Here is a 25,679-nt window from a genome sequence, read left to right as displayed (position 1 = left end):
CCCTCCTTCCAGGAAGGGGCGGGGTCTCCTAGACGGGTGGGGCCGGAGCTCGGAGCTGGTTTGAACAAGCCCTGGGCATGTTTGGCGGGAAGTTGGCTTAGTCGGCTACCTGTGGCCCCGCAGTTTTGTAGTCCCCGCCTTGTTTCTCCCCAGAGGTCTCTCAATCCTCCCTCCATGATCTTCGCATAGAGCACAGTACCCCTTCGCACGGAGGACGCGATGGCTCCCAAGAAACGCCCAGAAACCCAGAAGACCTCCGAGATTGTATTACGCCCCAGGAACAAGAGGAGCAGGAGTCCCCGGGAGCTGGAGCCCGAGGCCAAGAAGCTCTGTGCGAAGGGCTCCGGTACTGCCTGTGCCTGCTGCTTGAATATTTCCGCCTTTAGGGGTGCTCGCGCAGGAGGCTGCAGCGGGGGATGGGTGCTCCGAGGCTCCCGAGGCCGGCGCAGGTCACGGATGCCTCCGGCTGTGCATTCTACCTGCAGGTTCTTTGACACCAGAGCGTTTAGGCTTCAACACCTCTCCCGCCAGGTGACAGGAAGCAGACAAGCTCCGTAACAACAGACACACGGACTTGTCAGATTCTTTGTTTGTAGCAGGGTTCTTGCACAGTTTGGACGGCTTCAGAGAATCCTACCTTTCCTGGCACTGTGTGTGCTGGATTTCATAGTCACGCTTGTTAGCTGCACGTGCTAGGTGGTCAGTTGTGAGAGCCCCCAATTCCTTCCCTCCTTAGAAAGCTCATTCTCTGAGGTTTACTGGGGCTTGAACCTGGGGCTATAAGGAGTTTCGAGACACTCAAAAACTGGAGCTGGGGCTTGTTAATCAAGTGGGTTTTGTCCATGTGAAGAAAGAATTGGTTGTCAGGACGTCGGACCTATAGTGATTGGGTCCTCAAATGCAAGTTTGGTGATCCGGAGTTGTTGCTTTATTGCTATTCTAATTTCACTCACCTCCCCAGAAGTAACCTAGTTAAGAGCATTTCCAGGCCTTCCTATTCCTTCTTTTCCTAAACGGTGACTTCTGCCATGCTCCCCTAAAATATTTTTATTGTGCATTATATGTGATTTATAAAATTGTGACCCTGTCCCATCTCGTTTTGCAGCCCAAACTGGGAAGAGTTCTGCAGTGTACTTTATTCTTGTGTGTTTCTTTGGCTGGGGTCTCAGGAACCCTGCATGATTATTTACTTTCATTTCAGTCTTACTGTTTGGGGGAGTGTTTTGGGGAAGGGGCCAAATCCCTACTCATTTTTTTTTTTATTTCTGGTGCTGGGTGAGACCGCACAGACACAGAAAGGCCTCAGGAGATGATGAGACAGAGATTAGCCATGCCGAATGAAACAAGGCTTCCTTTCAGGGAATTCAGCAGAAAAACCTTTCGTGAGATTGGAGAGGAAAATATGTCTGTTCTGCTTGGCAGGTCCTAGCAGAAGAGGTGACTCAGACTGCCTCTGGGCGGGGCTGGCTGGCCCACAGATCCTGCCGCCATGCCACAGCATCGTCAGGACCCTCCACCAGCATAAGCTGGGCAGAGCTTCCTGGCCATCTGTCCAGCAGGTAAGGCATTTTTTGCCTCAAGTCCTCAAGGGTTTGCACGTGCATTTTTACTATTGCATGCTCCCAAATTAGATGATGGCTTGGTTCACCAGCTTGTCAGAGTGGTCCGATCACCCAGACTGTGGTGACTGGCCTACTGGGCACTCAGCCATCTAAAAAAAGTCTTATGTTGTAAAGGTCCCAGCTGGAATGCACTCTGCCCCTTTTGCTTTCCCAGATTATTAGTTCATGTACATTGCAAATATTTTCATGCACAGGGCAGGCGGTTAGCTTTCCTTTGGTGGGAGGACTTGGCTCTAGGGCTCATCTATGAAGGAGGCAGAGATTGGCAGTTTACCCAGAACTTGGGTTTTAATTCAACCTAATTCATTTCTCTCTGTGGCAGGGGCTCCAGCAGTCCTTTTTGCACACTCTGGATTCTTACCGGATATTACAAAAGGCTGCCCCCTTTGACAGGAGGGCTACATCCTTGGCGTGGCACCCGACTCACCCCAGCACTGTGGCTGTGGGTTCCAAAGGGGGAGATATCATGCTCTGGAATTTTGGCATCAAGGACAAACCCACCTTCATCAAAGGGGTGAGCAGTTCCCCATGCCAGGTCGTGCTAAAGAAGTGTTTGCTGGCCGGGCACGGTGGTTCACGCCTGTAATCCCAGCACTTTGGGAGGCCGAGGCGGGCGGATCACCTGAGGTCTGGAGTTTGAGACCAGCCTGGGCAACATGCTGAAACCCTGTCTCTACTAAAAATACAAAAATTAGCTGGGCTTGGTAGCAGGTGCCTGTAATCCCAGCTACTCAGGAGGCTGAGGCAGGAGAATCGTTTGAACCTGGGAGGTGAGGTTGCAGTAAGCCAAGATTGCGCCATTACGCTCCAGCCTGGGCAACAAGAGTGAAACTCCATCTCAAAAAAAAAAATAGTAAAATAAAATAAAAATAAGGAGTGTTTATTGAAGGAATGAAAGGGATATTGATGTCACCCAGTAATGTCAGGAAGAGGACTGGGATCAAAAGTAACTGTGGGCATTTTCAAATACGTAAATGGTGATGGTATATATTTTTCTAATGCCTGCCCTTAAAATACTAGAAGATATAGACTATTGATCATCCATAGAATTGAAGCCCCTTCTGGGCTGGGCGCGGTGGCTCACTCCTGTAATCCCAGCACTTTGGGAGGCCAAGGTGGGCTGACCACGAGGTCAAGAGATCTAGACCATCCTGGCCAACATGGTGAAACCCCGTCTCTACTAAAAATACAAAAAATTTGCTGGATGTGGTGGCGCGCGCCTGTAGTCCCACCTACTCGGCAGGCTGAGGCAGGAGAATCGCTTGAACCCGGGAGGCGAAGGTTGCAGTGAGCCGAGATCGCACCACTGCACTCCAGCCTGGGCAACAGAGTGAGACTCCATCTCAGAAAAAAAAAAAGAATTGAAGCTCCTTCTTACCACATTGACCTCATCTTACACCACTGTCTTTTCTCACTTCCTATGCTGTAGCCACACCAGTTGTTTCTATTCCTGAAACCCAGTCTCTGTAATTGCTGTTCCCATTGACTGGAGTGCTTTTCCCCATGGTCTTCTCATGGCTGGCGTCTTTTCATGCAGGTCTTTGCTGATTCTACCTCTGCAAAGAGGCTTTCACTGGTGGTCGTTACTCATAACGTAGATCCCACTCTTCCACCGTCATTCCCGGTATCATTACCCTGCTTCACGTTTCCCCCAAGCGTTGGCCAGTGTCTGAGATCTGATGCTTATTTGTATGTGTTTGCCCACTGATGGCAGGGACCTTGCCTGTCTGGTTCACCACTCTATTCCCGGTGCCCGGAACAGTCTGGCCTAGAGTAGCTGCTTTATATTTGTTGAATGAATGAGGGACTTGAAGTGTAATTGAGCAGATAGGATGTATACATACGAGGTAATTAACAATACAGATGCCAAGTGCTACAGAATGTGAAAGAAGGAAGAACCCCTTGTGAATTGCAATCAATAGAGAAGACTCCATGGATGAGCAAGGAGGAGCAATATTAGGGAAATGGAGAGAAAAGAGGGAAAGACGTAGTGTGATTGGGTGAGGTTTGGCATAGAGTTCTTGGGGATAGTCTTTGTTGTGTCAGAGTTTATCATCCGTTGCTGAGAGGTGAGTGTGTCATCCCCTCTAAGACCTTTAGCCAGCCCAGCTGGTGGCTAACGTTGGACAGCTGTGCTGTGAAAAGTGACACTGGGTTTAGAGCAGGAGTCACAAACTTATATGGCTCCAGAAGCCAAACAGAGTGGGAAAAAAAAAAGAATGTATGGTGGTAGCGTCAGGGGTAAACTAGAGATGACCGTTGTGCAAAAATGTAGGTCTTGTGCTATCAGATGTGATTTTTTCAAACAAAGCCACAAATCCTCATTTTTTAAATTTCAAATATCTTGAGTTTTAAAAAAATTGTAAAATAAGGCCGGGTGCGGTGGCTCAAGCCTGTAATCCCGGCACTTTGGGAGGCCGAGACGGGCGGATCACGAGGTCAGGAGATCGAGACCATCCTGGCTAACACGGTGAAACCCCGTCTCTACTAAAAAAATACAAAAAACTAGCCGGGCGAGGTGGCGGGTGCCTGTAGTCCCAGCTACTCCAGAGGCTGAGGCAGGAGAATGGCGTGAACCCGGGAGGTGGAGCTTGCAGTGAGCTGAGATCCGGCCACTGCACTCCAGCCTGGGCGACAGAGCGAGACTCCGTCTCAAAAAAAAAAAAAAAAAAAAAAAAAATTGTAACATACATGTAACATAAAATTTATCACCTTAGCCATTTAAAACTTTTTAAAAAAAATGATAAAATACATATAACATGAAATTTACTTTCATAACCATTTTTAAGTGCACAGTTCAATGGCATTAGGTAAATTGTGTAACCAGTCTACGGAACTTCATTATTTTATTATTTTTTTTTATTTTTTGAGTCTCATTCTGTCACCCAGGCTGGAGTGCAGTGGCACAACCATAGCTCACTGCAGCCTCCCTGACTCAAGGAGTCCTCCAGCTTCAGCCTCCCATGTAGCTGGGACTACAGGTGCGCACCACCATGCCTGGCTAATTTTTAGAGATGTGGTCTCTCTGCTTTGCCCAGGCTGGTCTCAAACACCTGGCCTCAAGCAATCCTTCTGTCTTGTCTTCCCAAACTGCTTGGGATTACAGGGCTAAGCCACTGTGCCGGGCCTCTAGAACTTCTTAATATTGGCACTGAATAAAATTAAACACACATCTCAGCTGAATTCTGCTTCAGCCCACTATTTTTCTAACTCTGGTTTAAAGGTAGAGATGGGGGGAACCCAGGAGGAGGTCTCTTAAGTGGAGGGATTTGGAGACCAGCCCACCAGAAAAGGCCAGGTTAGACAGGTGTGGGAGACTGGAATTCAAGGTGTGAGATGGGTGTTCAAGGAACAAGTGCCAGCAGCCCCCAGAAAGGCAGTCAGAGGAGTGCCGTGGACAGAGAAGGGTAGGCTTCCTGCCTAGCTAAAAAGGCAGGTGACCGCCAATAAGGCAGCATGAAGTCAGAATCCAGAGCTCAGACAGGAAGAAATTTGTTTTCTTGTTTTCTCCAGGAGTCTAGGACATGGGAATAGAGGAATTTAGCTTATGCCTGGAGATGGGAAGAAGCAGTGTAGGGTATTCTAGGGGAAGATCTTCCTGACTAACAGGGTAATGACAAGTGCTTTGAACTTGTGCCAGACTGAGATTTTTTTTTTTTTTTTTGCATCACCTTATGACATGCATGTAACTTTCTTTACAGTGTAAGCTTTCTTTACACTGTAATGAAGATTGGTCTAGGCATTGAATTTCGTGACTTGCAGTTGCAGGGAGCTAGGTTGGAGCAAAGGAAGGGTATGGCAGTCTGGAGAACTGTCTGGTTTTGCTCCCAGATGCTGACAGCAGAATGCTGATTTGAGACCAGTTACTGGAGGAGTAACAGTGCCTCATTTTGTCACTTCTTTAGTCATCTGACTTTGGCTGTGACCTCTACATTCTTCAGGCCCTTGTCAAGGGAACATGTATTACAGTTTCACAATGAAGATAGCTTAATTTTATTACTATTATAAAAACAATGTATGGGGCCAGGTGCAGTGGCTCACGCCTGTAATCCCAACACTTTGGAAGGCCAAGGCGGGTGGATCACCTGAGGTCAGGAGTTCAAGACCTGCCTGACCAACACATAGTGAAACCCTGTCTCTACTAAAAATAAAAAATTAGCCGGGAGTAGTGGCACACGCCTGTAGTCCCAGCTACTCGGGAATCTGAGGCAGGAGAATCGCTTGAACCTGGGAGGTGGAGGTTGCAGTGAGCCAAGATGGTGCCACTGCACTCCAGCCTAGGTGACACAGAGAGACTCCATCTCTCAAAAAAAACAAAACAATGTATTCTTACCATAAAAAAATACAGAGAAAAGTATAGAAAATAAATTAAATATGATCCAAAACCCCCATTTTCAGCATCCCTCTGTGCATGTGTACACTATTTTTTTTTTTTTTCCGAGTCTGAGTCTTATTCTGTCTTGTAGGCTGGAGTGCAGTGGTGCGATCTCGCCTCACTGCAACCTCTGCCTCCTGGTTCAAGCAATTCTTCTTCCTCAGCCTCCCAAGTAGCTGGGATTATAGGCATGCACCACCACACCCAGCTAATTTTTGTTTTGTTTTGTTTTTTTGAGACAGAGTCTCACTCTGTTGCCCAGGCTGGAGTGTAGTAGTGTGATCTCGGCCCACTGCAACCTCTGCCTCCCGAGTTCAAGTGATTCTCCTGCCTCAGCCTCCTGAGTAGCTGGGATTACAGGCGCCTACCACCACGCCCAGCTAATTTTTATATTTTTAGTAGAGACGGGGTTTCACCATGTTGGCCAGGCTGGTCTTGAACTCCTAGCCTAAGGTGATCCACCTGCCTTGGCCTCCCAAAGTGTTGGCATTACAGGTTTGAGCCACCGAGCCCGGCCTAAATTTTTATATTTTTAGTAGAAACGGGGTTTCACCATATTGGCCAGGCTGGTCTCGAACTCCTGACCTCAAGTGATCCACCCACCTTGGCCTCCCAAAGTGCTGGGATTACAGGCGTGAGCCACTGCACCTGGCCTGGGTTTTTAAAATTATATCTTTATTGAGGTATAGTGGACATAAACTGCACCTATTTTAAGTGTACAATTTGGCTATTCTCAGCCTATGGGGTAGTCCTACTCCATAGGAGCAGTAAAAAATAAAAATAAAAAATTGTAAAATTTGATGAGTTTTGACGTATGTGTACAACTGTGAAGCCATTACCACAATTAAAATAACTCACATTTCCCCCCCTTTGTAGTATATTTGGGGCGTGAGAGATAGATGAGTTATCTATGACCCTTTGTAATCCACTCCTCTCTACCCAATATCTTACTCACTGTAAACTGCTGATCTACTTTTTATTTTTAGAGATTAATTTACATTTTCTAGAATTATATATAAATAGAATCATAGAACATATGCTCTTTTATTTTTGTTCTAACTTCTTTCAGTATAATTATTTAAAATTTATCTACATTTTTATGTGTAGTTTTTTTGTTGTTGTTTTTTATCTTTCTGAATAATGATTCATTGTTTTTTGGGTTTTTTGGGTTTTTTTTTTTGAGACAGAGTCTTGCTGTCTCAAAAAAGGGGCAGTGCAGTGGCACGATCTCGGCTCACTGCAAGCTCCGCCTCCCAGGTTCACACCATTCTCCTGCCTCGGCCTCCCAAGTAGCTGGGACTACAGGCGTACACCGCCACACCCGGCTAATTTTTTTGTATTTTTAGTAGAGATGGAGTTTCACCGTGTTAGTCAGGATGGTCTGGATCTCCTGACCTCATGATCCACCCGCCTCGGCCTCCCAAAATGCTGGGATTACAGGCGTGAGCCACCGCACCCGGCTGGTTTTTTTTCTTTAAAGACAGGGTCTTGCTGTGTCACGCAGGCATGATCATGGCTCAGCATAGCCTCAACCTCCTCGGCTCAAGCAATTCTTCCACCTCAGCCTCCTGAGTAGCTGGCGCTACACACACAGACCACCATACTTGGCTAATTTTTAAATTTTGTTATAGAGACAGGGGTCTCACTGTGTTGCACAGGCTACTTTCAAACTCCTGGCCTCAAGCAATCCTCCTGTCTCGGCCTCCCAAAGTGCTGGGATTATAGGCGTGAGCCACTGCACCCAGTCGCATTGTATTGATATGCTACAGTTTATTCATTTACCTGTTGAAGGATATTTGGAATGTTCTCTGGTTTTTGAATGCAACATATAAAGTGGCTGTGAACATTCACATACAAGTATTTGTGTGGATATATGTTTTCATTTTTCTTGGGTAAATACTTAGCAGTGGAATGGCTGGGTTATTGAGTAGGAATGTTTTAAAGATACTTTTTAAATGAGAAAAGGCTTTTCTATTTACCCACATATTGTCATTTCCAGTGCTTTCATTCTTTCATGTGATCCAGATTTCCTTTTGGTAATATTTTCCTTCTGCCTGAAGAAATTCCTTTCATATTTCTTATAATGCAGATTGTTGATGAATACTTTCCACTGTTGTTTGTCTCAAAAAGTATTTTGCCTTTATTTTGGGGGAGGATGTTTTTGCTAAGTATAGAATTCTAGGTTCACAGTTTTTAAAATTATTTAACTTTTATTTTTTAATTGACGAATTAAAATTGTATTTATTTATCACGTACCATATATTGGTTCGCAGTTTTCTTTCTTCAGTACTTTAAAGATGATTTCTAGGCCGGGAGTGGTGGCTTACGCCTGTAATCCTAGCACTTTGGGAGGCCAAGGCAAGTGGATCATTTGTGGTCATGAGTTCCAGACCAGCCTGGCCAACATGATGAAACACCGCCTCTACTAAAAATACAACAATTAGCTGGGTTTGGTGGTGCTCACCAGTAATCCCAGCTACTTGGGAGGCTGAGGCATGAGAATCGTGCTTGCACCTGGGAGGCAGAGGTTGCAGTGAGCCAAGATGGCATCACTGCACTCCAGTCTGGGTGACAGAGTGAGACTGTGTCTCAAAAATAAATAAATAAAAATAAAGATGATTTCTAGCTGGGCACAATGGTTCATGCCTGTAATCTCAGCACTTTGAGAGGCTGAGGATGGGGGTCCTCTTGAGGCCAGGACTTTAAGACCAGCCTAGGAAACACAGCAAGATCTCATCTCTACAAAAAAATCTTAAAAATTAGCAGTAGCTTGAACTTGCAGTTCCAGCTACTCTGGAGGCTGAGGTGGGAGAATTGCTTAAGCCCAGGAGTCCAAGGCTTCAGTGAGCTCGGCAAGTCTGGGTGACAGATCATGATCCTGTCTCAATTAAAAAAACAAAACAAAACATCCTGATGAGAAGTTTGCTGCTATCCTTATGTTCTTCCCTATGTAATTTTTCTTCTGGTGGCTTTAAAAATGATTATGAGACCGGGGGGCACGGTAGCTCATGCCTGTAATCCCAGCACTTTGGGAGGCTGAGGCGGGCGGATCACGAGGTCAGGAGATAGAGACCATCCTGGCTACACGGTGAAACCCCGTCTCTACTAAAAATACAAAAAAATTAGCCAGGCGTGATAGCAGGCGCCTGTAGTCCCAGCTACTTGGGAGGCTGAGGCAGGAGAATGGCGTGAACCCGGGAGGCGGAGCTTGCAGGGAGCCAAGATCACACCACTGCACTCCAGCCTGGGCAACAGAGAGAGACTCCATCTCAAAAAAAAAAAAAAAAAAAAAAAAAAAATTATGATGATGTGCTTGTGGAGATCACTAAGCTTCTTTGATTTGATTTGTGAATTTTTTTTTTTTTTTTTTTTTGAGACAAAGTCTTGCTGTGTTGGCCAGGCTAGAATGCAGTGCCATGATCTCGGCTCACTGCAACCTCCACCTCCAGGGTTCAAGCGATTCTCCCTCCCTCAGCCTCTGGAGTAGCTGGGATTGCAGGCACCCACCACCTCGCCTGGCTAATTTTTTTTTTGTTTGTTTGTTTAAGTAGAGACGGGGTTTCACCATGTTGGCCAGGCTGGTCTGGAACTCCTGACCTCCGGTGATCCGCCCACCTTGGTCTCCCAAAATGCTGGGATTACAGGCATGAGCCACCTTACCCAACCCATTATTTCTTACAAATAGTTCTTTTTCTCTTGGGTCTCCAATTACATATTGTCCAGCAGGTCATTGTTGTACTGTTAATTTTTGTCTTTTTCCCTGTTTCATTTTGTGCAGTTGTTCACTGATCTTCACTTCTGTAATATCTGACCTGCTGTCAATCCCTTCCTTCTTCCCTTCCTTCCCTTTCCCTTTCCCTTCCCCTTCCCCTTCCTTTTCTTTTCTTTCTTTCCTTCCTTCCTCCTTCCCCTCCCCTCCCCTCCCCTCCCCTCCCCTCCCCTCCCCTCCCCTCTCTCTTCTCTCTTCTCTTTTCTCCTCTCTTTCCTGCTTGTGCAGAGCAGGGCTATTCCATAGGCAAAGTAGCCCAGTGTATTTTTCATTTCAGATACTGCATATCCCCTCTAGAAGTTGGGTCTTTTTTTTTTCATGTCTTCCATTTCTCTCCTCATATTTATTATTTCCTCTTCTTTCTTTTGTGAGGCAGGGTCTCACTCTGTCCTCCAGGCTGGAATGCACTGGCACGATCTCAGCTCACTGCAACCTCCACCTCCCAGGTTCAAGCCATCCTCCTGCCTCAGCCTACCGAGTAGCTGGGATTACCGGTGTGCACCATCACGCCTAGCTAATTTTTGTATTTTTAGTAGAGACCAAGTTTCGCCATATTGGCCAGGCTGGTCTCGGACTCCTAACGTCAAGTGATCTGCCTGCCTTGGCCTCCCAAAGTGCTGTGATTACAGGCGTGAGACACTGTGCCTGGCCTGATCCTGTGTCTTAAAAAAACAAAACAAAACAAAAAACTCTAACATGTAATACTGCTTTTTTAAAAAAAATTGTGGGCCGGGCTCAGTGTCTCACACCTGTAATCCCAGCACTTTGGGAGGCTGAGATGGACAGATCTCCATCCAACATGGTGAAACCCCATCTCTACTAAAAATACAAAAAAATTAGCTGGGCATGGTGGTGGGTGCCTGTAATCCCAGCTACTTGGGAGGCTGAGGCAGGATAATCACTTGAACCCGGGAGTCAGAGGTTGCAGTGGCCCGAGATTATGCCACTGCACTCCAGCCTGGACAACAGAGCGAGACTCCATCTCTATTAAAAAAAAAAAAACTGGCCGGGCGCGGTGGCTCAAGCCTGTAATCCCAGCACTTTGGGAGGCCGAGACGGGCGGATCACGAGGTCAGGAGATCCAGACCATCCTGGCTAACACGGTGAAACCCCGTCTCTACTAAAAAAATACAAAAAACTAGCCGGACGCGGTGGTGGGTGCCTGTAGTCCCAACTACTCGGGAGGCTGAGGCAGGAGAATGGCATGAACCCGGGAGTCGGAGCTTGCAGTGAGCTGAGATCTGGCCACTGCACTCCAGCCTGGGCGGCAGAGCGAGACTCCGTCTCAAAAAAAAAAAAAAAAAAAAAAACTGGTAGAAAACACGTAACAAAATTTACAATCTTAACCATTTTTAAGTATACAGTTTAGTAATGTTAACTATATTCACGTTGTACAACAGATCACTAGAACTTTTTTCTTATAAAATTGAAACTCTACACCCACTGAACAACAAGTCTCCACTTCTTCCTCCCCTTATCTCCTGGCAACCACAGTACTACTTTCTGTTTCTGTGAGTTTGACTACTTTAGATATCTCATCTAAGTGGAATCATACAGTATTTATCTTTTTGTGACAGGCTTATTTCCCTTAATACAGTTTTTTAAGATTCATCCATGTTGTAGCATGTGGCAGAATTTCCTTCTTCTTTAATGCTGAATAATATTCCATCATTCGTGTGTACCACCTTTTGTTTATCTGTTTATTCACTGGCAGACACTTAGGTTGACTTCATCTTTTGGCTACTGTGAATAATGCTGCAGTGAATATGGGTGTGCAAATATCCCTTTGAGACCCCGACTTCAGTTCTTTGGGGCTAATGCCAGTAAGTAGGATTGCTTCATCAAATGGTAATTCTGTTGTTCATTTTTTGAGGAACCACCATACTGTTTTCCATACTGGCTATACCATCTCATGTTCCCATCAGCAGTGTACAAATGTTCCTACTTCCCCACTTCCTCACCAACATTTCTTTTCTTTTCTTTTCTTTTTTTTTTTTTTTTGAGATGGAGTCTCCCTCTGTCACCCAGGCTGGAATGCAGTGGCGTAGAATCAGCTTACTGCAACCTCTGCCTCCCGAGTTCAACTGATTCTCCTGACTCAGCCTCCAGAGTAGCTGACATTATAGGCACACACCACCATGCCCAGCTAATTTTTGTATGTTCAGTAGAGATGGGTTTTGCCATGTTGGCCAGGTTGGTCTTGAACTCCTGACCTCAGGTGATTCACCTGCCTTGGCCTCCCAAATTGCTGGGATTACAGGCGTGAGCCACCATGCTCAGCCTTTTCTGTTTTTTTGATAGTGGCTGTCCTAAGCAATGTGAGGTGATAGCAGTGTAGTTTCATTTGCATTTCTCAAATGATTAGTGATGTTGAGCATCTTTACGTGTGCTTCTTGGCCATTTGTATATTTTCTTTGAAGGAATGTCTATTCAAGTCCTTTGCCTTTTTTTTTGTTTTTTGAAACAGCGTCTTACTTGGTCACCTAGGCTGCAGTGCAGTGGCATGATCATAGCTCACTGCAGCTTCGAACTTCTGGGCTCCAGTCATCCTGCTGCCTTAGCCACTCTGGCTAAGACTGGGACTGCAGGTGCTCGCCACCATACCCTGCTAACTTTGTTTTGTTTTGTTTTTTTCGCTATCTCTTACAGAAAGGACCTACTAACTTAAAAAAAATTTTTTTTCCATAGAGACTGGGTCTTGCTAGTCTCCCAGGCTGGTCTTGAACTCCTCTTTGCCTGCTTTTAGTTGGGTTATTTGTTGTTGTTTTGTAGGGGGTCTTTATATATTCTGGATATTAACCTCTTTTTTGTTTTTTTTTTGTTTTTTGAGATGGAGTTTCGCTCCTGTCGTGCAAGCTGGAGTGTAATGGCGCAATCTCCGCTCACTGCAATCTCCACCTCCCGGGTTCAAGCAATTCTCCTGCCTCAGCCTCCTGAGTAGCTGGGATTACAGGCATGAGCCACCATGCCCGGCTAATTTTTGTATTTTTAGTAGAGACAGGGTTTCACCATGTTGACCAGGCTGGTCTTAAACTCCTGACCTCAGGTGATCCGCCCGCCTTGGCCTCCCAAAGTGCTGGGATTACAGGGGTGAGACACTGTGCCCGGCCATGATATTAACCTCTTATCAGATCTATGATTTGAAAATATCTTCTCCCACTTCATAGATTGCCTTTTCACTCTGTGGATTGTTTCTTTTGAGGCCTGATTTTTTTTTTTTTTTTTAATTTTGAGATGGAGTTTCACTCTTGTTGCCCAGGCTGGAATGCAATGGCGTGATCTTGGCTCACTGCAACCTCCGCCTCCCGGGTTCAAGCAATTCTCCTGCCTCAGCCTCCCAAGAAGCTGGAATTACAGGCACCTACCAACATGCTAAGCTAGCCTGATTGATTTTTAATAGTGAACCAACCTTGCATTCTTGGAATAAGTTCATCCTGGACATGATGTATTTATCATTTTTAAATATTACTGGATTGAGTTGGCAAATATTTTAAGATCTTTGCATCTGTGTTCATGTGTAAAATTGGCCAAATCCTTGTCACATTTGTGTATCAAGATTATGCTCATTTCTGGCCGGGCGCGGTGGATCACTCCAGTAATTCCAGCACTTTGGGAGGCCGAGACGGGCGGGTCACAAGGTCAGGAGATGGAGACTCCTGGCCAACATAGTGAAACCCAGTCTGTACTAAATATGCAAAAATTAACTGGGTGTGGTGGTGCACTCCTGTCATCCCAGCTACCTGGGAGGCTGAGGCAGGAGAATTGTTTGAACCCGGGAAGCAGAGGTTGCAGTGAGCCGAGATCACGCCACTGCATTCTAGCCTGGCAACAGAGTGAGGCTCCGTCTCAGAAAAAAAAAAAAAAAAAAAAAAAAAAAAAAAAGATTATGCTGATTTCTGAGAATTGCTTGAGCCCAGGAGGCGGAGGTTGTAGTAAGCCGAGATTGCACCACTGTGGTCCAGCCTGAGCAACAGAGCATGACTCTGTCTCAAAAAAAAAGATTATGCTGCCCTCATTAGCTTGGGAATGATTCCCTCGTTTTCTAGTCTGTGGAGAGGGAGGATTTAAGATCAATATCTAGCTGGGTGCGGTGGCTCACTCCTGTAATCTCAGCACTTTGGGTGGCCAAAGTGGGCAGATCACCTGAGGTCAGGAGTTTGAGGCCAGCCTGGCCAACATGGCAAAACCCTGTCTCTACTAAAAATACACAAAAATTCACCAAGCATGGTAGCAGGTACCTGTAATCCCAGCTACTCGGGAAGCTGAGGCAGGAGAATTGCTTGAACGTAGGAGGCAGAGGTTGCCGTGAGCCAAGATTGTGTCACTGCACTCCAGCCTGGGCAACAGTGTGGGACTCTGTCTCAAAAAATAAATAAATAAAAATTAAAAAAAGAAAGATCAGTATCTCTTCCTCAGCCAGGTCTGGTGGCTCATGACTGTAATCCCAGCACTTTGGGAGGCCGAGGCAGGCAGATCACATGAGGTCAGGAGTTTGAGACCAGCCTGGCCAACATGATGAAACTCCATCTCTACTAAAAATACAAAACTTAGTTAAGTGTGGTGGCGTGAGCCTGTAATCCCAGGTACTTGGGAGGCTGAGGCTAGAGAATTGCTTAAACCTGGGAGGCGGAGATTGCAGTGAGCTGAGATCGTACCATTGCACTCCAGCCTGGGCTAAAGTGAGACTCCATCTCAAAAAAAAAAAAAAAAAAAAAAAAATTATTTCTTTCTATCTATCTATCTATCTTCCACTTTCATCATCATCTTTTTCCCTTCCTGAACAGTTCAAACCAAAAGTCATTAGGTAGGATCAAGCAAGATAGATGTTTATGTAGTGGGGAGGCTACAGTGCTGGAAGTACCAGATGCTGGGCCCCTGAAGCTGAGGTGGGTGTCAGTACAGGTGGCAGGTGGCAGCAGCTCAGTACATAGAGACTGGACCCAAGCAAGATCAGAGGGGCATCCATGCAGGCAGGGGTGGAGAGTAGAGGAGGCCAGGCATGGAACAGTGAAGTGTGAAGCGGGGGTAAGGAGGCTGACCCACAGGGAGGTCTAGAGTGGGGTGGCAGAGTCAAGTGGGGTGAGCAGGGCTTTTGCATGGAGAGGGGACGGCAGTGGTGCCTGATGTGGGCAAGGAAGTTGTGTCTGCGTGGTTGAGGGAGTGGAGAGAGAGGAGAGGGTGATTGTGCCCTCGGGAGGGTACAAGAGTCCAAGCATCCTAAGGAAGACGTGCATTTGGGGGGTGTGTGGCAGCAATAGTGGAAGACTGGTTAAATACAAGGAGATTAATCAAATATGTAAGTATATTGAGTATAATGGGAACCACATTTTTCACTGTCAAAGAAGGGAGTTATAAATATGGAAAGAGAGAAACTCGAATCAACTCTGTGGTGTTGAATTTGAATTGAAGACATTGGTATGAAATTATGGTTTGCAGTATACAAAGTGAAGACAGTTGTGAAGCAATCTGATTGCAGATTCTTTTTTTTTTTTTTTTTTTTTTTTTTTTTTTTTTTTTTTTTTTTTTTTTTTGAGACGGAGTCTCGCTCTGTCGCCCAGGCTGGAGTGCAGTGGCCAGATCTCAGCTCACTGCAAGCTCCGCCTCCCGGGTTCCCGCCATTCTCCTGCCTCAGCCTCCCGAGTAGCTGGGACCACAGGCGCCGCCACCTCGCCCGGCTAATTTTTTGTGTTTTTAGTAGAGACGGGGTTTCGCCGTGTTAGCCAGGATGGTCTCGATCTCCTGACCTTGTGATCCGCCCGTCTCGGCCTCCCAAAGTGCTGGGATTACAGGCTTGAGCCACCGCGCCCGGCCCATGCAGATTCTCTTTACAGTTTTATTACCTTAATCTTTTATGAGTGTCTCACCCCGTGCTTAATTTGATGGCTCTTTTTTTTTTTTTTTTTTTTTTCCAATAGAGATAGGGTCTTGCTCTGCCGGCCAGGCTGGAATGCAGTGGTAGGATCATAGCTTACTGCAGCCTTGAACTCTTGGGCTCAAGTCATCATCCCGCCTCAGCCTCTCGAATAGCTATGAGCACAGGTGTGCACCATCACTCCCAGCTGATTTTTAATAATTTTTTATAGAGGCTGGACCCAGTGGGTCATGCCTGTAACAGGACTTTGGGACGCTGAGGTGGAAGGATTGCTTGAGCCCAGGAATTTGAGACCAGCCTGAGTTACATAGTGAGACCTGGTCTCTAAAAAAAATAAATAAATAATAAAAATTGGTGACACACACCTATAGCCCCAGCTACTTGGGAGGCTGAGGCGGCGGGAGGACTGCTTGAGCCCAGGAGGTTGGGGCTACACTGAGCCAGGATTGCACCACTGCATCAGGGTTTCGAACTCCTGGCCTTAAGCGATTCTCCTACCCCAGCGCCCCAAAATACTGGGATTATAGATGTGAGCTACTGTGCCCAGCCAATGGCTATTCTTTTTGCAACTCATTACTGAGTTCTCCCAAAGCTTTCAACACGGCTTTTGTAGAAGTAACAATGTCCTTTGTTTTTGCACGTATTTCATCAGTTTACATGCTTGATTAAAATTGGTATTAATTACAATAAAAGATGCAACTGGAATAAACAGATTTGAGAACAACTACAACCAACCCTTGGTTTGGTAAGCATAGAACTCAACTGGAGGGAGCAGAAGATTATCATACTACCAGCCAGCATTTGGCAGACCGTGAGCATTAGAATGACCGTGAGGTTAGAACGTTTTATAGAGGGAAGGGAACGTGCCAGTTAGTATGTTGCGATAGCTAAGTGATTGTTGCATAGAGGAACTTGTACAGTTCTATGAGGCTGGGATAGCTGCAGCGTAAGGAAGAAGTGGAAAAGGTGGAGAAAGGCAGAGAAGTGGAGAAGTTTCCCTCTTGGGGATGTAAAGTTCTTAAAACAATGCCTGACCGGGCACAGTGGCTCACGCCTGTAATCCCAGCACTTTGGGAGGCTGAGGCAGGCCAATCACCTGAGGTCGGGAGTTCGAGACCAGCCTGACCAACATGGTGAAACTCGTCTTTACTAAAAATACAAAAATTAGCCGGGTGTGATGGTACGGGCATGTAATCCCAGCTACTCAGGAGGCTGAGGCAGGAGGATTGCTTGAATCCGGGAGGTGGAGGCTGCAGTGAGCTGAGGCTGTACCACCGCACTCCAGCCTGGGCGACAGAGCAAGACTCCATCTAAAAAAAAAAAAAAATCCCCCCAAAAAACAGTGCCTAATACATAGTAAGCAATTAATAAGGTTAAGCCATTGATATTATCATGATTACTTTCATCATAATTTTCTGGGATGACTGGAAGAATAGGAAGGGGCACAGATCTGACTCTTGCCCTCCTAACTCCGCCACTGCTCTGAGCTGAAGCTCTTCTAAAGAGAGCACTGTGGGAATAGCAAATTAGGGCACATCCATAAAATGGAATAATACCTCAGCAATAAAATGAGATGAGCTTGTTGATAAAGCAAACTCAGATGAATCTCAGAGGCATGATGAGTGACATGAAACAAGACAGTCTCAAAAGGTTGCATACTGCCTAATTCATTTACATGACATTCTATTTTTAATTCTATTTTTAATTTAATTTTATTTTTAGAGACAGGATCTTGCTCTGTCACCCACGCTAGAGTGCAGTGATGCGATCACAACTCACTGCAGCCTCGACCTCCAGGGTTCCGTCATCCTCCCACCTCAGCCTTCTGAGGAGCTAGAACCACAGGCACCTACCACCATGCCTATATGTGTGTGTGTGTGTGTGTGTGTGTGTGTGTGTGTGTGTGTGTGTATATATATATATATATTTTTTTTTTTTTTTTTTTTTTTTGTAGAGATGGGGGTTCTCCCTATATTGCTCAGGCTGGTGTTGAACTCCTGGCCTCAAGCAGTCCCCCCGCCTCAGTCTCCCAGGTGGTGGGATTACTGTGCCTGGTCTATTGGACATTCTATGAGGGCAAAACAATAGTGATGGAGAACAGATCAGCCAGGGGCTGGGGGCGAGGGGAGGGTGTGATTGCAATGGGATAGCACAATGGAGTTTTTGGGCTGTTGCAAATGTTCTGCATTTTGATTTGGGTGGTGGTTATTTAAATCTATACATATGTTAAAATTCAGAGAACTGTATACCCCAAATTTGCTATATGTTAATTTAAAAAAAGAAAGTAAAAATAAAGCCTTAAGAAATGAAGGGAGGCCAGACTTAGTGGCTCACGCCTATAATCCCAGCACTTTGGGAGGCTGAGGCTGGCGGATCACCTGAGGTCAGGAGTTCAAGACCAGCCTGGCCAACATGGTGAAACCCTGTCTCTTCTAAAAATACAAAATTTAGCCATGCGGGGTGGTGGGCACCTGTAATCCCAGCTGCTTGGGAGGCTGAGGCAGGAGAATCGCTTGAACCTGGAAGGCAGAGGTTGCAATGAGCCGGGATCACGCCATTGCACTCCAGCCTGGGTGACAGAGTGGGACTCCATCTCAAAAAAAAAAAAAAAAAAAAAAGGAAAGGGAGGGAGGGAGGGAGGAAGAAAGAGAAAGAAAGAAAGGAAGAAAAAGAAAAGAAGGGGCCAGGCAAAGTGGCTCATGCCTATAATCTTAGCACTTTGGGAAGCCACGGTAGGAGGATCACTTGAGCTCAGGAGTTCGAGACCAGCCTGGGCACCACAATGAGACCCTGTCTCTACCAACAATTTTTTAAAAATTAGCACTTGTAATGCCAGCACTTAGGGAGGCCGAGGTGGGCAGATCGCTTGAGCTCAAGAGTTCAAGACCAGCCTGGGCAACATGACAAAACCCCATCTTTAAAAAAAAAAAAAAAATACAAAAATGAACTGGGCATGGTGTGTGCACCTGTAGTCCCAGCTACTTGGGAGGCTGAGGTAGGAGGATCGCTTGAGCCTGGGAGATTGAGGCTGCAGTGAGCCGTGTTCGTGCCACTGCACTTCAGCCTAAGTGACAGAGAAAGACCCTATTTCAAGGGAAAAGAAAAAGAAGTGAAGGCTCTGTGGAGAGCGTCCTAGTGTTTAGGTGTCCGAGCTGACCTGGCCCCACGCACTGCTCGTTGGTGCTTCCGTGACAGCGCAGCACGCGTGCCCAGGCCTGGTTCCTCACTGCCAGGCCCATCATCACTCACTGGCTTTTTCCTTCCTCGTGTTAGATTGGAGCTGGAGGGAGCATCACTGGGCTGAAGTTTAACCCTCTCAATACCAACCAGTTTTACGCCTCCTCAATGGAGGGAACAACTAGGCTGCAAGACTTTAAAGGCAACATTCTACGAGTTTTTGCCAGCTCAGACACCATCAAGTGAGTAGTTTAACTAGGCGGGGAAAGGGCTTCTAAGCTTAGGTGTAGTTCCGGCAAGAGCATCCAGATCCCATTTCCTCAACCCAACCTGGCACAGGGAAGAAAGGAAAGATGTCAGCCACCTTCCGCCCTTCTTTCTCTTTCTCAAACTGTTCCTTGGCCACCCTCACTTTGGTCCAGGTGGGTTACTGCTTTGGGAAGGTGTTCTGGAGCCTCAGCTCTTCTGTAAGTCATACCTGTATTAGACTAGACCTGGACCTTCACTAGATAAGCCAGCATGGCATAGGCCCAGAAAGCCACCTAGAGAATGGAGCAGCAGCTAAGAACTTGAGACTGAATTCCCTGCACTCGCTGTGGTGTAATGACCTGAGCCGTTCCTGGGTGCAAGCTTACATGGATGGAATCTTGTCCATAAAGTGCTCTGAACTTCCCAAGAGAAAGTGGCTGGAGAAATTACAGAATGCAGCTGGGTGCGGTGGCTCATGCCTGTAATCCCAGCACTTTGGGAGGCCAAGGTGGGTGGATCACCTGAGGTCAGGAGTTCAAGACCAGCCTGGCCAACATGGTGAAACCCCATCTCTACTAACAATACAAAAAATGAGCCGGATGTGGTGGTAGGTGCCTGTAATTCCCAGCTACTTGGGAGGCTGAAGCAAGAGAGTAGCTTGAACCCAGGAGGCAGAGGTTGCAGTGAGCCGAGATTGCGCCACTGCACTCCAGCCTGGGCAACAAGAGTGAAATTCCATCTCCAAAAAAAAAAAAAAAAAAATTACAAAATACTCGTCACTTTGATTTCCAGCTAGAGCCGGGACTCTGACTGCTCCCTGAGGAATTAAGTGAGGGTGCTGGGGTGTAACTAGCATTGGATGGGATCCTGGGCTGTCCTGCAGGGATGAGGAGTGCATGCGCAATTCAGCAGGTGATTGGATAGACGAGGCTCCAGGCTCGTTTTCCGCAAGAAATCTTCTTGCTTGAAGATATTCATAAGGGATGGCAAAAGTCAGTGTAGCATGGATTTGAGGGTTTGAGAGAAAAACTGAGCTGAGCTCCTCTGGCTGGATAGCAGGATCCCTGAAGCACCCCTAGTCAGCCTCCCAGTCCAGTGGTTTGAGGGACCAGAAGAGCTCCTGGTTGTGTGTTTTTCCCTCAGTGTTCAGAAGGGGGCAGAAGTGCCTTTCCAGCCAGCTCTGAGGAACAGAGCCAGGCAATCCCTGTTTGGCTTGTGTCTCCTTTGGCCCAAAGGGTGGAGAGTGAAAGGAGAGAGCAGTAAAGGAGGATTGCTTAGAACCCGGGGTGTGGGGGCGGGCGTGCCCTGAGGCTTGCTTTATGGTTTGAGCTTTGTCTGCTTCAGAGACTCTTAGGAGCTGGGGATCCTGGGCCCAGCAGTAACCGGACAGATTTCTGAGCCCCATTACCCCATTCCCTCTGTCTGGACGGTAGAGCAGTCTGAATGTTCCTCGCTAGGAATCCACGGCAAGACAGTTATTCATTCATTCAACAAATATTTATTGAATGCCCACTGTGGGTTAGTCACTGGAGCAGCAACAGTGAGTAAACAGGCCTATCTCTGTCCCCAAGAATCTTACAACACAGTCTTTCCCTCCAGCATCTGGTTTTGTAGCCTGGATGTGTCCGCCAGTAGCCGAATGGTGGTCACAGGAGACAACGTGGGGAACGTGATCCTGCTGAACATGGACGGCAAAGAGGTGCGTTCTCCCAGGTCCTGCCTTTCCCTCCCTCATCCCCGCCTCGGTTCTGTGTCCCCACCTGAACCGAGCTCTTCTCTGCAGCTTTGGAATCTCAGAATGCACAAAAAGAAAGTGACGCATGTGGCCCTGAACCCATGCTGTGATTGGTTCCTGGCCACAGCCTCCGTAGATCAAACAGTGAAAATCTGGGACCTGCGCCAGGTTAGAGGGAAAGCCAGCTTCCTCTACTCGCTGCCGCACAGGCATCCTGTCAACGCAGGTGTGATATCCCAGACTTCATCCCTCCTGCAGACCCTGCCTATCTGACTGCTGCTGGGGTGTTCCCTCAGCGTGGAAGCCACTACCACAAACCTTTACCCCTGATAGCGTCTGCCAAGCTGATGTCTGGGAACCTTTGTGGCTGTGGCTGTCCCCGTCAACTGCTGAGTTTCCAGAATTTTGTTGTTGTTCATAGCCCAGATTCACCTCTTCCTTTCCGCTCCTGTCTAGAGAGGAGTGGTAGGGAGGGTACCCCTGCAGGAGAAGGCCTGCAAGGCCAGGACCACAGGGGGCTCGTGGTTCCTTCAGCTCAGGGGCTTTTCACTTTGCCAGCTTGTTTCAGTCCCGATGGAGCCCGGCTCCTGACCACGGACCAGAAGAGCGAGATCCGAATTTACTCTGCTTCCCAGTGGGACTGCCCCCTGGGCCTGATCCCACACCCTCACCGTCACTTCCAGCACCTCACACCCATCAAGGTGAGTGGCGGAGGGAAGGAGCTCCCAGAAGGAAGCTGTGATCATGAGGCTGGAGCAGGTCTGCCCACGGTGGGGAAGGGCTGATGTGGTAAGCCTGCCACCCCAGATCGCTCCTGGCCCAAGCACAGAGCATCTCTTACCCTTTGGCTCTCTCTCTTCCTTTTATCCCACTTCTGCCATTCCATATGGTTGAGTTTTCTTTCTGTCTCTCTGATAAAGTATTTTTCTGAGTTTTTTCAGCCCAGCTCTGATCTCACGGTGAGCATTTTCTAAGATCCTGACCCTCTGTTCTGTCTTCTCAGCTTCAGTTACCTGTGTACAGTTGACCCACAAACCTTCACCTTTTATTTATTTATTTTTTTTAAGGCAGGGTCTCGCTCTGTCACCCAGCTGGGAGTATAGTGGGGCAATCATGGTTCATTGCAGCCTTGATCTCCCAGGCTCAAGCGATCCTCCTGCCTCATTGTTTTGTTTTTGTGTTTCTTTTTTGCTTTTTGTTTTTTAAAGACAGGGTATTCCTCTGTTACCCAGGCTGGTCCTTTTTTTTTTTTTTTTTTTCTTTCTTGAAACAGGGTCTTGCTCTGTCACCCAGGCTGGAGTGCAGTGGCACAAACGTAGCTCACTGCAGCCTTAACCTCCTGGGTTCAAGCAATCCTTCCATCTTAGCCTCGGGAGTAGATTGGACTACAGGTGTGTGCCACCACATCCAGCTAATTTTTTTACTTTTTGTAGAGATGGGGTTTTGCCATGTTGCCCAAGCTGGTCTTGAACTCCTAGGTTGAAGCTATCCTCCCGCCTTGGCCTCCCAAAGTGCTGGGATTACAGGCATGAGCCACCACGCCTGGCAACTTTGCCTTCTTAGTTTGTCTTGCAGGTTTCTGTGCTTCTAATAATAAAAATAAGTCTTTTATTTTCCCACCTTTTTGCAGGGTCTTGTTAATAGCTTCTCTATCCTTAGTCCCCAAGACTAATGGCTTTCAAGTCCTTTGATGCCTTCTTGCCTGAGCCCCCATGCAGCCTGAGCTCTGCTAGTTCTGCGTCCTTTTCCAAAACTACAGATCCTCTTCAGATCTTCAGGTTTTATGCCTGTACTTCTCTGGTCAGTTCAGCCTAGTGGTGGAGAGCACCAGTTTCCAGCAGCCAGACCCCCCGGGTTAGAATCCTTGGGCAAATTATTTATATTTTGGATGTTTCCTCATCTGCAAAAAGGGAATACTAGTCTCTAACTGATAGGGTTGTTGTGACGATGAGTCAGTATACTTAAAGCACTTGGCCCCATGCCCAGCACCTGGTAAGTATTGGTAAGTACTCAATAAATGATGATTGAATATTGAGTGGCCCCCATGTACCTCAATCACATCCAAGCTCTTAATAAATAATGTCAAGAATCCTTCCCCAATTGGTGTTCCTGTTAATCCATCAGTGTTCCTAATAATCCATCTGTCCCCATGTCCCAGTTTGTATCTAGCCAGGTGTCATAAGTCATTACAGCTTCCTGTGATTTGTGACTTACTTCTAAGCCTTTGCATGTACTAGTTCTTCCTTCCTGCTAACCATGTCTTTCCTCCTTCAAAACTTCCTTGAGAAGTTTAATTAGGAAAATCCCATCCAATTTTGTCATTTTAATAACTGCCAGATTTGTTTTCAGTGGGGTGATCGGGGGAACGTGGGTTTCCTTCTCTTTTTTAGCCAGTAGCAATTCTATACTCAACTCTTAGTAATTCATGCTGACGGAGGCGGGATGATAGTGGGGTTCCTCCAGAACTGAAGTCCTGTTAGGTTTTGGTCATCAGAGGCTTCTTTTGCTTTGTTGTAGGCTGACCTCTTAGGCTAATATCTGGGTCAGGCTGAGGTGAAAACGTTTATCAGTTAGCATGATCTTAGGAAATGCAAGTGAGGGAGAAGGCCTGAAGCTGCCCTAAGGGCCAGGGAGGCCAGCTAGGGATTAAAAATGTGCAATGGCAGAGGCAAACACAACCAAAAACCATTCTTGTCATTTTCTGTAAGACTTACCTCCATTATTAGGTTGGCTTGTTACTGGCAAATAATACCTTTTTTTTTTTCCCCCTTTGAGACAGAGTCTTGCTCTGTCCCCTAGGCTGGAGTGCAGTGGCATCATCTTGGCTCACTGCAACCTCCGCCTCCCAGATTCAAGTGATTCCCCTGCCTCAGCCTCCCAAGTAGCTGGAACTACAGGCATGTGCCACCACGCCCAGCTAATTTTTTTTTGGTATTTTTAGTAGAGACAGGGTTTCACCATGTTAGCCAGGATGGTCTCGATCACCTGACCTCGTGATCCGCCCACCTCGGCCTCCCAAAGTGTTGAGATTACAGGCGTGAGCCACCGCGCTCGGCCCAAAGAATACTTTTGATGTCCCTCTTTGTTGATGTTTGATGTCCCTCTTGGTCATGTTCTGCGTTTACTCTCATGACCGGCCTCTCCACCTCCTAGGCAGCCTGGCATCCTCGCTACAACCTCATTGTCGTAGGCCGATACCCAGATCCTAATTTCAAAAGTTGTACCCCCTATGAAATGAGGACGATCGATGTGTTTGATGGAAACTCAGGGAAGATGATGTGTCAGCTCTATGACCCAGAATCTTCTGGCATCAGTTCGGTGAGGCTTGGGCCCTCAAATAATGATGGGAGGAAGCAGGGATTCAACCTACCTTATTGACCAAAAATGACCAGAAATTAGGTTTTGTGTGCCCTTCTATGTCTCTGCTAATACCTTCACCCTTTCCTTGTGTTGACACTCTTGTCTCTGCAGCTCAATGAGTTCAATCCCATGGGGGACACGCTAGCCTCTGCAATGGGTGAGTAGGAAGAGGATGTATCTGACTTGCCGAGCCCAATCCTACTTCCCAAGGTTCAGTGCGGGCCAGCCTCAGCCCTGCCCTGCCACATTCACCCCAGCGCAGTGGCCCGCGAAGAAGATGGCTGGAAGACAGTGGTCTCTTTAGCCCAGGCCCTCCATGCCTCTGGCTTTGTCTTGGTCATGCAATGCCTGGCTACTGTCCAGTTTCCTAATGTTTCTTTCTTTTTTTTTTTTTGAGACGGGGTTTCACTCTTATGGCCCAGACCGGAGTGCAATGGCATGGTCTTGACTCACTGCAACCTCCGCCTCTCGGGTTCACGCCTTTCTCCTGCCTCAGCCTCCCGAGTAGCTGGGATTACAGGTGCCTGCTACCACGTCCAGCTAATTTTTTTCATATTTTTAGTAGAGACAGGCTTTTACCATGTTGGCCAGGCTGGTCTCAAACTCCTGACCTCAGGTGATCCGTCCGGCTTGGCCTCCCAAAGTGCTGGGATTACAGGCGTGAGCCATCATGCCGGCCAGTTTCCTAGTATTCCTTTTTTTTTTTTTTGAGATGGAGTCTCGCTGTGTCCCCCCAGGCTGGAGTGCAGTGGCACGCAAACTCCGCCTCCTGGGTTCACGCCATTCTCCTGCCTCAACCTCCCAAGTAGCTGGGACTACAGGTGCCCGCTACCACGCCCAGCTAATTTTTTGTATTTTTAGTAGAGATGGGGTTTCACCGTGTTAGCCAGGATGATCTCGATCTCCTGACCTCACGATCCACCCGCCTTGGCCTCCCAAAGTGCTGGGATTAGCCACTGTGCCTGGCCTTCCTAGTATTTCTTTACCAAATCCTAGGTTTGCAGGCCAGCCCCAGGCTCTGAGAGACTGGTAACGGAAGGTGTAAGTCAGACTGGCCTCATTCCTCCTAGGTTACCACATTCTCATCTGGAGCCAGGAGGAAGCCAGGACCCGGAAATGAGAGACACTGAAGAAGGTGTGGGCCAGACAAGGCCTTGGAGCCCACACATGGGATCAAGTCCTGCGAGCAGAAGTGGCGATTTGTTAAAGGGCCAAAAGTATCCACGGCTAGGGTTGGAGCAGGGGTGCTGGGAGCTGGGGCGCTGTGGGACTGGGACACTTTCGTGTTAATGCTCTGGACCTACCTCCAGAGACTGCTCCAGAGTTGGTGACGCAGCTGCCCCAAGGGCCCCTCTGTATCTAGCCTGGAACCAAGGTTATCTTGGAACTAAATGACTTTTCTCCTCTCAGTGGGTGGTAGCGGAGGGATCAAGCAGTTATTTGATTTCTGCTCACTTTTGATATGGCCAATAAAACCATACCCGACTGAGCTTTTGTGTGGATCTTCCAGAAGTGACCTG

At 47.2% G+C, this 25,679-nt stretch overlaps 1 protein-coding gene across 2 annotated transcripts; it reads left to right on the top strand.

Annotated features, from left to right (window-relative positions):
• DDB2 (damage specific DNA binding protein 2) lies at positions 1-25,648 on the top strand. 2 transcript variants are annotated; one of them, XM_050759187.1, is made up of 10 exons: positions 1-346; positions 1,423-1,559; positions 1,945-2,136; positions 18,912-19,057; positions 20,664-20,763; positions 20,848-21,025; positions 21,358-21,500; positions 23,953-24,117; positions 24,271-24,316; positions 25,230-25,648. In XM_050759187.1, the coding sequence occupies exons 1-10, from the start codon at positions 220-222 to the stop codon at positions 25,277-25,279; spliced, it is 1,284 nt and encodes a 427-aa protein (XP_050615144.1). In that variant the 5' UTR covers positions 1-219; the 3' UTR covers positions 25,280-25,648. The 2 variants fall into 2 exon arrangements, with proteins under 2 accessions (XP_050615144.1, XP_050615145.1); XM_050759188.1 differs by lacking the exon at positions 23,953-24,117 and having other exon boundaries at positions 2-346.
• Positions 25,649-25,679: the final 31 nt, after the last annotated feature.

This window comes from Macaca thibetana, chromosome 14 (genome assembly GCF_024542745.1).
Source record: "Macaca thibetana thibetana isolate TM-01 chromosome 14, ASM2454274v1, whole genome shotgun sequence".
In the NCBI taxonomy this organism is placed as follows: Eukaryota; Metazoa; Chordata; class Mammalia; order Primates; family Cercopithecidae; genus Macaca; species Macaca thibetana.
Note: the sequence above shows the minus strand (reverse complement) of the source record. Positions and strands in the feature narration are given on the sequence as shown.